The following is a 12,847-nucleotide window of genomic DNA, read 5'->3' on the forward strand; positions in this document are numbered from 1 at the left end:
GCCCCTTCAACGCCCGGGGACATATCGATCAATTTTGACAGAATCGCGGTCTCGACCGGCGTCGCCACCTCGGTCGCGCTCCCGTCTGCGGTCGTCGCGGCGATCATCACGCCGGTCATCTTTCCTGTCGTCTCTTCGGTCATCATGCCGATCGTCTTTCCTGTCAACTCTTCGATCATCGCGACGGTCGTCCTTGCGGTCGTCTCTTCGATCGTCTCGTCTGTCGTCTCTTCGGTCATCGCGGCGGCGGCTTCGATCTCTCCTGTCCCGGTCGCGGTCGCGGTCGCGGTCACGATCTCGATCCCGAGATGGAGATCTCTTTCTCTCGCGATCTCGGTCTCGACTCCGCTCACGATCCCGGTCACGGTCACCACGATCTCGCTCTCGCTCTCGGTATCTGTCCCTGTCACGGTCTCGAGACCTATCGCGTTCGCGGCTCCGGTCTCTCCGACTCTCCCGGTCACGAGTGCCTCGATCGCGGTCTCGATCCCGGTCCCGATCACGATCTGCATCGACTCGATCCTTATCACGGTCCCTATCTTTATCACGTTCACCGCCATCCCGGTCACTTCGGTGACTGTCGTATTTTCTGCGCGAGTCCTTTTCAGAATCCCTCAAATGACGCCTCTGCCGATCACGCTCGCGCTCTTCCTCAGTCCGATGAGTCCCTCCGCCAGGAACGTAGCGGTCGATGCCCAGTGGTGACGCGGACCGAGGCCTCCTTTCCCGAGTTTCCCTGGTCGTTCGCTTTTCCTGGGTTGGCGATGGAGAATTCTGTCGACTGCGTGCCTCACCCTCTTCACGGTCTTTGCTTGGACTTCTGGCGCGAGGCGTATCAGGCTTCCCCTTCTCCTTTTCTTGAATAACAGAGGACCTCCTGTCGCGGGACCTATCTTTCTCCCTTTCTTGAACAACAGAGGACCTCCTATCACGGGACCTATCCTTTTCCCTTTCTTGAACAGACGACCGGGGTTCCCGAGATCTGCTTCGGCGTCTGTGGCTGTCTCGAGACCTGTCTCTCGTTCTTCGGGGATAACGATCGGAGGTAGAAGCATATTTGCGCGAACTATCGTGGAGTTCGGACTTCTCAAAATCATACGCAGGTCGCTCTTTAGCCTTTTCGGCCATTTTCTTGCCTTCGCTGAGGAGCAGCTCAAGCGCCGTGGCTTCCAGATCCTTTTCGTCCGTTTGTGCCACGTCTTTAGTGGTGGTCACGGTGGCTGATTCTGCGATCGAACCGCGGCGATCAGCGCTTCGTCTGCGCTCCCTTTCACGGTCGTGATCTCGACTGCGGTCTCTCTCACGATCACGGTCACGGCCACGGTCGCGCTCTCGGTCTCGGTCTCTGTCGCGGTCTCGTTCCCTGTCTCGCTCTCTTTCGTATCGAGCATGTCTTTCCCGTCTCTCCTCCTCACGTTTCCTATGTCGTTCGTCTCGAGCCTTGATGCGTTCGGCCTCTTTTTCTTCTTCTTCCTTTCTTCTCTTTTCTCTCGCAAGTCTCCGCTCCTCCGCCTCTGCCTCGCGTCTCTTCCTCTCTTCCTCCTCACGCTTGGCTTCTTCCTCTTTGCGCTTCTTCTCCTCCTGCGCCTTGATCTTGGCTTTCAGCTCCGCCGTTTCCCGAAGCAGTTGCTCCATCCTGGACCTGTTCCTCTCCCGTTCAGCAGCCCGGTTCTGGGTTTCTTGCGAGTACTGTTCATCACTCTTGCCGCCCCTCTGTTCCTCTTCCGCGGCAACCTCGACCCCGACATCTGCGCGTCGGATATCCCGCACCGCATCCAACACCGTGCTCAGATGCTTTGCAATTTCGACGTCAATGCGGCTCTCCACATCAGTGTAGATCCCGCTCCTCTCCACGGCACCCTGAATGAGCGTAGCGGCCTTGCCCCTCTCCCTGCTCAAAAGCTTGGGATCCTTCTCGATCTCCTGCTCTGCAATGGTGTGGATCTGATCCGTCAACGCCGTCTTCGCGTCCGATGTATTGTAGCTTGCCCAGACTTGCTTCCGCAGGGAGTCATAGCCGCCTTGTTTCTTGAATTTCAGGAGGAGGGCGTCGATGGTGGAGCGTTGTTCTTTGACCAAGGGCAAATCGGAGATTTTGAACCGAGGGCGAAGAGAGAAGGGCGCGTCGGAATCAATCGCGGGCGCGTCAGTCATCATGGCGTCGGCCATGGTTGCTGTAGCAGGAGTGCCGCAACCCGCGGCCTGGGTACGCTTGCAGCAGAAATATGGAAGAAAATGAAGTTCATGATAGACGCGAATTGCGCGTTTGAAAGTCAGGGAATTACGGCGGAGTAGTGGCCCGCTAAATGATCGTCAGCCTTGCGCGGTTCTCAGCCTCGTGCACTCAAGGATCTCCGGACGGTGGATAAAAACATTAAGCCAGGATATCCACCTCGAGGTTACACCCAGGGGACCTGTATGCGAAATGAGGCGAGGGGCTGTAAGACATGACAACAGAACGTAGACGCTGTACACCCCTATGGTCGCGTTGATTCTGGTCGTCTCCTTGATGACCCGAATGCATCAATGTTCGATATTCATGAGTAGCTCCAATCCAAAGCCATTTTCAAATCTACAGACTTCGATCAGCCCTCGCTATGCATGCTGTACACATCTGGTAGTCCCCCTTTCCCAGGGCCATGGAACGTAGTCTCACGTGACGTCCTCCAGTCGTCGCAGCTTAACCTGAATTGCTGCCTTCTCCATTGCCCTTGGCATCCCCTGGCGCTTCGCCTGTTGCATCCCCTGCCACCGGGGACTTGTACTCTTCTAGTACGTTTCTCAGTGCCGTTCTCTTAATGGGCTTCGGCAGGAAACCGTTCATGCCAGCATCCTCGCAAGCTGCCCGGTTGCTCTCGTGGTCAAAAGCTGTGAGGGCGAGAATTGGTGCATCGAAGCCGAGCTCCCGGATCTTCTTCGTTGCTTGAATGCCGTCCATCTTGGGCATTTGGATGTCCATCAAGACCAGTGAGAAATGCTTTGGCTTTTCGTTCTCGTCCTCTGGCGCGGCCAGCGACTTCTGGACGATGTTCACGGCTTGCTCTCCATCCTCAGCCAAAGTCACGTCGAGCACCTTCTCGAGTTTTAGCAGTTTCAGAATGACTTGTTGATTGACTGGGTTGTCTTCGGCAACAAGCACTTTGAGAGAACCCGAGCTACTTGGGGAGGCCAGTGATGACTTCCTCTCCAAAGGTTTCTGCGCCTTCTCGTTCTCTCGCAGCTTCGACTCCGGACGATCACCTCTTTCTTCAGGTGTCGGTACGGACAGTATGGGAGCCAGCCGGGAGCTTTGTGATGGAAAGCTCTGGCTCCGCTCTTGCTTGCTCTGTGGTGGGTGCGGTGCCGTCCCCTCGACGTTTTCTGAGCTCATATTTGCATCAATCAAATAAGGCTGAGAAAACCCAACAAGGCGCGGCACGTCCAGCTGGGAGTCTCTGTCTTGGTTGGTCGAATAGAGCGAATTCTGTCTTGACTGCAATGATCGAACATCCCGCGTTTTGCCCGATCTTGTGGTGAAGGTTTCGAACTGTACGCTGCTGGTAATGCTACCAGCCCTCGGTCGGGCGAGCGAGTCGGTGACAGAGGGTACGACCTCTTTGGTATACCGCAGGGGTATGGAGAATGTGAAAGTGCTACCGATGTCAACGGTGCTCCTCAATTGGAGGGTTCCACCCATCATGCCCGCAAGCTGCGAACAGATGGCTAAGCCGAGACCAACACCGCCATGCTTCTTGCTAAGAGCCAAGTCTCCCTGAACAAAGGGCTTGAAGATGTCTTGCTGCAAGTGCTCGGGAATGCCAGGGCCGGTATCTTCGACCTCAAAGTCAAACAGAAGCCCTTTCAGAGATGACTTCGGCTGGAACTTCTCGGGACTAACGCGCTGGAACGTCCTCGAAAGTGTCGCTTGTTGTGAAGTCTTGGAATTTGAGTACTTGACCTCGGGCATATCTTCGGGCTCAACGAATCCTTTATACCGTATGCGCATTTCTACCGTGCCTTTGGCGGGTGTGAATTTTAATGCGTTGCTCAAGAGATCTGCCACAGGTCAGTCTGTGCACACCTCTGCGCGTGATCCTGCGACGCAAGGAAAACCTCCGGGTCAGGCAGACGAAACTGGAGTCCACAAAGAGTGCATGGGGGTCGGACTTACTCATCAGAATCTGAAGGATCCTGTTCTTGTCGCCTCTTAAACCGACTTCCCGAAGTGGCCCAATGTCGGCGGGACCCTTGGCCAAGACGTTGGTCTTCTGCCTCTGTATGGCGCCAGTCATGTCATGACGTGCAACGATAACATCTTCTTGGGCTTCTTGGTCGAAATCTCCTGGTACTGGCGGCTCTGTACCAATGAAAACCACCCGCAAACTAATATCTGATTCGGATGCCTGCTTCTCGAAGATGGATATTAGTTGTGAGCCGATGTCGACAAGCCGGAATGTGTCCTCCTCAATCGCGAAGTTTTGGCCAATCGAGCTGCGGCTGAAGGTCAACAGATCGTTGAGTAGATGCAAGAGCAAATCCGAAGACTTGTAAATGATCTTCAGAGATTGCCGTACGCTGTGCATATCCTCCTCTTGCATCGCAATAGCACACATGCCAATGATTCCGTTTAGCGGCGTCCTTAGCTCGTGCGAGACATTGGCGATGAACAAGGTTTTGCTCTCATTGGCAGCTTCGGCGGCATTCCTTGACTGCTCGAGCTCGGCAGTTCTCATTTTGACTCGGTCTTCCAGTTTTCGGTATTGAATTGAAAGCTCGTCCGCCATCTCGTTGAACGTGCCGGTGAGTTCTGACAGCTCATCCCAGACGAGATGCTTCCTTTCTGGCACTCGTTCAGGAATCTTAAACACTCGCACGGGGCGGACGAGATTTTTCTTCTTAGCGGACCGTTTACAAACGCTCTGGAGAGGACCTTTCTCTTGAAGAAGGTCGGTTTTCTCCAGGGTACTCTCGCTTGCCGTATCCGATTTTGCAGACGGATCATATGCTTCGTAAGTGGTGACTGAATTCTTGGCGGCAGTTCTCAATGCGATGATCGGTTTCACGGCGTAGTGGGCGATCGGGCTGCGCTTCAGTTAGCATGGCAAAGACTCCGACGGTTACCACTAGCAATACTCACAAACACACAAGCATGATGGCGCCAACGACACTAAAAATGGATGCTATGACCGTTCTTCGTAGCTGATTGATGGGTGCGACGACCTCGCTATGTGACTGGGCGAAAACCAAAACCCAGTCGACAATACCGGACGATACTCTGGCGTAGCCAAGCGACGTTCTGAACCCCTCTTCGTTGTGGGTGGACATCAATCCTCCAGCATTGTTGAGCTCGCCGTTTATATCTGACCAAGCACGAAGGATTGCCGGATAATCCTTCATAGGAAAGGGCAGATATGGATCCTTAGCGCGCGCAGGATGGCGATTGCTGTACGGAGGAAGAACAAATTGTAGTGCGACGTTCGCGTTCTCGATTGCGGTACGACCATCGACCGGTTCCGCGAACAAGTTGTCGGGACGGCCGCCAGGGCCAATAATGACAACCTCTCCAGATTTCCCGAGTCCGACACGGGATCCAACAACATCGTAGAGGGCTTTGGCGTCCAAAACAACAGTCAGCCAACCGAGAATATCGACCCTGCTGGTATTATTGTTTATAGGAAGCGTCAAGGAGAGAAGGGAAGAGTTGCTCCGCAGAAACAGCGGACCCAACAACAAGGTCGAGTTGTTGTCCAAGAGCTTGTCCGCGTAGAATGCATTGTAAGCGTCCGATGTCTGGTCGTACGTGAGATTAGGGTAGAGTTGAGGGGGATACCCAGGCCCGTCCTCGCCGAGCATGACGGGCGTGCCATTCTCATACGTGGTTGGAAGCGCGATATTGCCAGTGATTCCTGGCCCGGTCAAGTACGTAAGCGCGCGGTTTCCTTGGTCAGGCGTCGTAGCGCGTGGAAAGACAGCTGCTTGAAGAAGAATGGCATTCTCATAGCCGTCCGACAGAGTAACTTCGAGGTTGTTCTGCATTGAAATTAGCATCTCCGACTTGGGAGGAAATCTCCAGCTCCTGACCTTGATACTTTCGAATAGCTCTTCCGAATGGTTGCCATTATTGAAATCTCGCATAAAATCCTGGAGCACCTGTCTTGTCGAGATCTGCTGTACTGATGATCTGAATAGGGAGATCTGCTGGGCTACTTGGTCGGCTTTGAGGTTGGCGGTCACCACCAGCGTCTGGGCTTTTGCCTGTTTGAGATAGTGAACGCTCTGGTACCAGGTGGAGACGGCCAGGACCATTAACGCCAGGAGGTTGGTGAGAAGAATCAGAAGACATAGCTGATCGCGAATGTGCACGCGCAGCCTCATCTTGTTCCGCGGGTGCTCTGAAAAATGCCTTTCATTCTTCAAAGAGCTTTCGGACGAGTCGGAACCCAAAGTTTGTCGCAGTTCAGAATTGCTAGTCCACGAGAGCCGCCGCACGGTCGGCATGGACTCTGCAAGACTTCAGGGATGAAAGCCTTGATCCTTCACTCTAATGTCGATGATGAGCATGGTGGAAAATGCGTCGAGGGAATTGATGCTGAAGGTGACTCTGGATCAGTGACACGCGAAGTCTCGTGTTGGGTGTGGCAATTTTGCTCTCAATCAAAACCGAGACCCTGCCGGGGCTGTGGTGGTGCTGGCCGCTGGTGGCCATACACGCTGAATTACGCTGAATAACAACGCCCCCAAGCGAGCAGGAACAGGGAAAGCCGCGCTCGGCTGCAGACAAGCTGCCCTAAAAGGGGGGCCTTTCCTAATCCTCCAGGCTACCCCGGGGCGTCTGTGGCTAAACCCCGTCGATCGCCGCTGATGACGATGGAATGAAACAGAAGATTAGCAGCACCGGCAGCATGGTGAAATACCGGATTTGGTACGAGTTCTCTTCCATCCATATACGTGACCCGACAGATGCCTCCATGGCCGAAGTCTACGTGCTTCAACTGTACCTTAGCAGCACGTACTGTGTAGCTACCTACGCGGACTGAAGGTTCAGGTTCGTACGCCACGCTGCTGTTTTGAGCCAGTAGCACCGTGTTTGCCACGTGCGAAAATGCGGTTGATTTTCCACCAGCGCGAAGCAAAACACTGTCATCGCGATCCCCTTGGAACAATCTGAGACTGCGGGAGAACGTGACAATGGGATTATCTGGCACATTCGTTGCAACAAAACCAGATTTGTGCTGTGTAGTCCATTGTCTCGCCTGATGGGTCTTTTCTCTCATCCTTCCCACGGCAAGTCATAGGCCCACACGGTGTACGGAGTACGGAGTACTCCGTAATGGGACTCTTAATTTATACGGTCGATCATTTTTGAATCTGAGCGCATTTGTACGGTGTAGAACTTGACGCCTAGTGGAAAATTGCGCGCAGCATCGATTCACGCCGTGCTCCTTAAGCCTTGATATATATCACATCCAAGCTCTCCAAGACAACGACGAGAATACCACAGCTGCTAAAGCTATTACCCAGGACTTGAACCATCTTAGCTTTAGCTCCAACCCTGCTTCAACAACAAATTGTCCGCATATTTGACCGCGCACAGCGCGCGAAACATTTTCAACCATGGTTCACAAGATCCTCTTCTGGGCCGGTTTCGGTGAGCCAGCACCAGCATGAACAAATGAGTTTCGGGCCAAGCGCCAGTCGATACTAACAGGCCGTTCCAGGAATCGCCACACGCTTCGCTCAACTCGGCATCGAGATGAGACCGTTCTTCCAACGCGGCACGTTATGGGTCTACCCACTCTTCGCGAGCATTGGAGGATCATTTGGATATTGGTTGAAGGGCGTGGAGGACAGACAAGTTAAACTGCTACACCAGAGAAAAGAAATGCTCATTGAGAAGAGACGGCGAAGAGCAGAGAGGGAAGCTCAATTTACAGGAGCTGAAGGGCCCCCAGCTAGTGAGCCAGCGGGAAACCTGGCCGCCGCAAGTTAAGGAGCTCACTCGAAGCACCACAACGAGCATTTCAAGAGCTTCGGGACGAAGGGGTCTGCGAAACGGGATCACAGCGAGCACAGGCACGCTCAAAGCGAGGACAGTCACATGAACACCTCCATCCTTACTACCTCTGTACAAAGGGACCACGATATCTGCATGGCAATGCATCTCGAAAGTACAGCATTGTCCCACAATGGCATGAAAAGACCAATCATACAACTCTGAGCGCTTTCACGTCGGTGTATCGCAAATGTCTCCACAACTACCCTGCTTCTCTGGTGCATGATACCCTACCCTCTTCCTCATCCTTTCAATCTACCTTCCCATCGATGTATACTTGAAAATAGGCACGACTCTGTTCAAGATCAGGATTACAAACCCAAAGGCCACTTCCAATCAGCTCACACTCGTCAGTTCGCTATTTGCTCCCGCTGCAGTGGGTCACGTTGAAATGTACAATGCATGCTGTGCTGGCTGCACAATCCCCAACTACATAACCATCTACTGGACACCAGCTCGGTGAGCATACAACCTCTAGCTCCATTGCCTTTGCTCACTGTCAAAATTCAACTTCCGCCTCCCCTACTGTCGCGGCGGTGGATCCCCCTCCCACTGCTCCACCCCCTCCGGGATGCCCACCAACGCACTCTTCGTCCAGATATGCGTCGCACTAGTCCACACGTCGCCTCGAATGCCCTCCAAACAACCCCCCTTGACGGCAACCCACCCGCCCGCGTCGTCGCCCGGCACGACGTTGAGATTCATGATCCGCGTGCCGCACTTCTTGCAGAAGTAACACCGCTTCGAGCGTCCCGAGGCCGTATTCGAGTGAGTGTACGTTCCTATCAGGTCGTTTTCGTGCCGATTCGGGCGTGAAGTCGCGTCGTTTGTAGAGTCGGATCTTGTGCCCGTCTCGGTACCGGTGCCCGGGTTCTGCGCCAGGAGGTCAAAGTTGGGAAAGATGGCGGAGATGCCAAACGCGGAGGCGGACTGGCGACGGCACTCAAGACAGTGGCAGATGAACCATTTTACAGGTTTGTCGCCTGGGGTGCGGAATTTGACGGCGCCGCATTGGCAGCGGCCCTCCATATTTGGAATGGAAGTGAATTGAAGTGGATGTGCACACTACACTACACCGTCTACGAGACCGGTGGGTAGATTGGAGAGGGCTTCTGAAGGCAAAGAACTTGTCGTAGGTTATGTCCTGATGATGTGAAGTCGGTATAATGACTTACCAGGAAATTGGAATGCCTTGCTTAGATTACCTGTTCCCGGATGAGAAGTGCCGTAAAGATGGTCAGGAAAAGGATGGGCTCCCACATTCGGCACACAACCGAACGGTGGTGGAACTGTGGTTCAACGGATTGTGGTGCTGATCGGACGAAAGCCAAGATATGGGGTCTGAGGGGGAATAGCATGAAGAGTGAGTTGGGGTTTGCTACAGTAGAGAGTCGATTGGGGTCACAGTGTTTGGGATAGAAGCCATTGAACGTTCATGTTAAGACATTTTCAATTGAAGTAGAGAGGTTGATTGGTATATGCAGGCCCTTCTTCCCATTGACTCCGAGCTGCCACAATGGCCTAGTGGTCATAATCTCTTTGCAATTCCCGAACCCTAGCTGAATGTACAAGAACCTTTGAAGGCGACCAGACCAGGCGACGATATCACACTTTTGATACATAGCTCCATGGCGTGGGTAGATGGCTCGGCATTCCTCTCTTCCGTGCTGGCATGACCGTCATGATGCGAGCTTTGGCTTATTTCAGAATTCTGGTGATGAGACCGGTTGCCACGGTTCGTCCACCTTCTCTCATATTGAACCGTTCACCAGCTTCCATGACCACCGGGTGGTGTGTTTTCAGAACCATCTCAAGGTTGTCTCCAGGCATGACCATTCTGCTGGTATCCTCAGTGCCCTCAGGAAACTTCAGCTGGGCAGCTTCATCTGCTGTTCGGATGTAGACCTGAGGCTTGTAATTCTCGGTAAAGCCAGATTTTCGGCCACCCTCTTCCTCCGTCAAGATATAGAGTGACACGAGAGCTTCCTGGTGGGCTTTGACGCTGTTGGGAACGGCAATAACCATGCCACGTCGGATATCCTCACGCTTGACGCCTCGCAGTAGCAGTCCAGAGTTATCACCGGCTCTTGACTCATCGCAAGACTTCTTGAAAGTCTCAATATCAGTGACCTTAGTCTTGATGACCTCTTCACGGCCTCCAACAATCTCCACATCACTATCCTTCTTCAAGATACCTCGCACGACACGTCCGGAAGCAACTGTGCCACGGCCAGCGATGGAAAAGACTTCTTCGACAGACATGAGGAAAGGCTTCTCGGTATCTCGGGCAGGGGTCGGGATCCATTCGTCGACGGCCTTCAGGAGCTCATCAATCTTCTCTGTGCCAATTTCGGGTCTCTTGCCTTCAAGCGCGCAAAGAGCTGAACCAAAGATGATAGGGGTGTTGTCTCCGTCGAAGTCGTATGATCCCAGGAGTTCGCGCATTTCCATCTCGACGAGTTCCAACATTTCTGGGTCTTCCACAGTGTCGACTTTGTTGACGAAGACAACCAGCTTTTGAACGCCGACCTGACGGGCAAGCAGCAAGTGTTCTCTTGTCTGAGGCCTATGGTATGTAAGTCTCGTGATCCACAAATATCGGTGTTGCATTCTCTTACATCTGTCCATCACCTGCAGCAACCACGACAACAGCACCGTCCATCAGGGCAGCACCTGTAATCATGTTCTTGATGTAATCGGCGTGGCCGGGACAGTCGACGTGGGAGTAATGGCGGTTGTCCGTTTCGTACTCGATATGCGCAGTTGCAATTGTGATACCACGTTTCCGTTCTTCGGGGGCCTTGTCAATTTTGCCGTAGTCGAGGAACTGCGCCATTCCTTTCTCTGCTTGTCTTTTTGTGATGGCCGCTGTGAGGGTGGTCTGAGAAAGCGATCAGGGCATGGATCTCCACAGTATGCAGATGCGACTTACTTTGCCATGGTCGACGTGACCGATTGTACCTGTAAAGCATCAGCACCAACGTCATCAGCAAGCACAGGCTTGATACTGACCGACGTTAACATGAGGCTTCGTCCGCTCAAAGACAGCAGCATAAGTTCTTGCGCCGAATCTGTCATGGCCAAAGACTCTGTTGACGGGATTAAGGCCGCGCGCAGGCCACACAATGTGCCGGGATGTGCGGAGAAGCGATGTGACCGAGCGAGAGAAAGCCATGGCGACGCCGGAAAGAAGGATAAATGAATGAAAAGGAGAACCGCCAAAACCTAGGACAAGCACTATAGAAAGTCGAGTTCTTCGAATGCAGACACGAGCCCAGAAAATAAATCTGTAGGGAGGAGCTCCAGTCGTGGCCCAATCGGGTAAGGCTCACTACGGTGAAACACTCATGCCAGCCCGCTCAGACATCTTTCACCGATTTCTCTGCATTCAATTTCCGCTGTGTCCTTGCTACACAGGTATGGTTGTGGACGAAGATCTTCATGAATCCACTTCATTCAAGGTAGAGCACACTTACAACCGGCGGTCTGGGTTAGTTGGCTTTCCGTCCACTGCGATATGGTGGATCGACTCTGGTTACGGGCTGCATACCACATCAACTTGGGTATCTTTCAAACGACCCGGCGTTCATAACGGCATTCATCCTAAAAGCAATTATGCTCGAATGGACATGAGATATTCTCCTTGATTATTGGCGCCTGATTTCCGGGTGCATTGCCAGCTACCATTGCCGACTTCACTTGACAGTCTCTTGTTGTCCCTCTAGCATCATAGCCGCCTAGCCTGAACACCGCTTTGTCTTGTCTAACTACATACACGATGGAGGGCGAGGGTTCCGAAGACCAAGACCAGGATGCAAGATCTGTAGGGGCGCTCAGCATTCCGGCAGGCCTGGAAGCCCTGTGCCTTACTAGATTCGACCAGCTCACGACTACGGGGCAGTTGATTTACGAGCCCTCGACTGCTGAAACTGTTGAAGACCAAGGGTTCATGGTAAGTGCCTTATTGCCGCCTGCAAAGTTCCGAGCAGCAAACGACAATCAGGCGGCCGCAGTAGATGTATTGACTAACTCACTCAGGTCAACTTTCGATTTGCGCCTCATCTCCGTCGTAAACCTATCACGCCCGCGGATGCACCAGAACGCACCACCGGAAAAGGCCATAATCCATTTCTCAATCCACCTCCAAGTGAGGTACTCTCACCAGTTGGGCCATATCACCTCTTGCTCGTAAACAAATTCAGTGTCTACAGACCCAGTCTTCTGCTGATCACCCGCGAGTTTTCACCACAGGCAGATGGTCTTAGCCGCAATGATTTAGCCGCTGCTTGGACGATTCTGTGTCATTTCAAAGAACCATACATGATGATTTACAACTGCGGGTTCGAATCTGGGTCAAGCCAAGGCCACAAGCACATGCAGCTCTGGCCCTACCCCAATGAACAAGAACTCGGTTTTAAGCTGTTCCCAAGCCAGGCAAAATCTGATGTGTATGTCACAGAGCAGATATCCAACGTTCCACACAAGCACTTTGTGCTTCTCCTGCCGACGAGTGCTGATCTGGATACCCTTGTGCGAACCTACGATAAGCTCCTCAGATGCGTCCGTCAAAGCCACTGCGAAGCTGGCAAAGGTACCGACTATAACGTGATCGTTGTTAAGGAGTGGATGTGCATGATTCCTCGGCGACATAGTGGACTTGACAGAGGAGCTGGGGCGAACTCCGCTGCGATGCTGGGGCTTGTGTGGACCATAACTGGAACGGAAAGGGAAGTTTGGAATTCTACTGGACCTGCCGAGTACTTCAAGTACTTAGGATTACCGCGATGAATGTCATCCTCAATGAATAACGGACAT

The 12,847-nt window shown here is 53.1% G+C and overlaps 6 protein-coding genes across 6 annotated transcripts; 2 read left to right on the top strand and 4 right to left on the bottom strand.

Annotated features, from left to right (window-relative positions):
- Positions 1 to 6: 6 nt before the first annotated feature.
- G647_07856 (uncharacterized protein) lies at positions 7 to 2,169 on the bottom strand (the record flags this gene model as incomplete). Its single annotated transcript, XM_008732168.1, has 1 exon — positions 7 to 2,169. One exon carries the CDS (start codon positions 2,167 to 2,169, stop codon positions 7 to 9), a length of 2,163 nt encoding a protein of 720 aa, XP_008730390.1.
- A 511-nt stretch (positions 2,170 to 2,680) lies between these two features.
- Positions 2,681 to 6,354, bottom strand: G647_07857 (uncharacterized protein; the record flags this gene model as incomplete). The annotated part of the gene is made up of 4 exons (XM_008732169.1): positions 2,681 to 4,035; positions 4,151 to 5,061; positions 5,117 to 6,009; positions 6,061 to 6,354. 4 exons carry the CDS (start codon positions 6,352 to 6,354, stop codon positions 2,681 to 2,683), a joined length of 3,453 nt encoding a protein of 1,150 aa, XP_008730391.1.
- Positions 6,355 to 7,593: 1,239 nt separating this feature from the next.
- G647_07858 (uncharacterized protein) lies at positions 7,594 to 7,969 on the top strand (the record flags this gene model as incomplete). The annotated part of the gene is made up of 2 exons (XM_008732170.1): positions 7,594 to 7,627; positions 7,698 to 7,969. 2 exons carry the CDS (start codon positions 7,594 to 7,596, stop codon positions 7,967 to 7,969), a joined length of 306 nt encoding a protein of 101 aa, XP_008730392.1.
- A 585-nt stretch (positions 7,970 to 8,554) lies between these two features.
- Positions 8,555 to 9,061, bottom strand: G647_07859 (uncharacterized protein; the record flags this gene model as incomplete). The annotated part of the gene is made up of 1 exon (XM_008732171.1): positions 8,555 to 9,061. One exon carries the CDS (start codon positions 9,059 to 9,061, stop codon positions 8,555 to 8,557), a length of 507 nt encoding a protein of 168 aa, XP_008730393.1.
- A 669-nt stretch (positions 9,062 to 9,730) lies between these two features.
- On the bottom strand, positions 9,731 to 11,207 carry G647_07860 (elongation factor Tu, mitochondrial; the record flags this gene model as incomplete). Its single annotated transcript, XM_008732172.1, has 4 exons — positions 9,731 to 10,598; positions 10,651 to 10,913; positions 10,965 to 10,993; positions 11,045 to 11,207. 4 exons carry the CDS (start codon positions 11,205 to 11,207, stop codon positions 9,731 to 9,733), a joined length of 1,323 nt encoding a protein of 440 aa, XP_008730394.1.
- Positions 11,208 to 11,810: 603 nt separating this feature from the next.
- On the top strand, positions 11,811 to 12,820 carry G647_07861 (uncharacterized protein; the record flags this gene model as incomplete). The annotated part of the gene is made up of 2 exons (XM_008732173.1): positions 11,811 to 11,984; positions 12,071 to 12,820. The coding sequence occupies 2 exons, from the start codon at positions 11,811 to 11,813 to the stop codon at positions 12,818 to 12,820; spliced, it is 924 nt and encodes a 307-aa protein (XP_008730395.1).
- Positions 12,821 to 12,847: the final 27 nt, after the last annotated feature.

This window comes from Cladophialophora carrionii (assembly GCF_000365165.1).
Source record: "Cladophialophora carrionii CBS 160.54 unplaced genomic scaffold supercont1.6, whole genome shotgun sequence".
Lineage (NCBI taxonomy): Eukaryota > Fungi > Ascomycota > Eurotiomycetes > Chaetothyriales > Herpotrichiellaceae > Cladophialophora > Cladophialophora carrionii.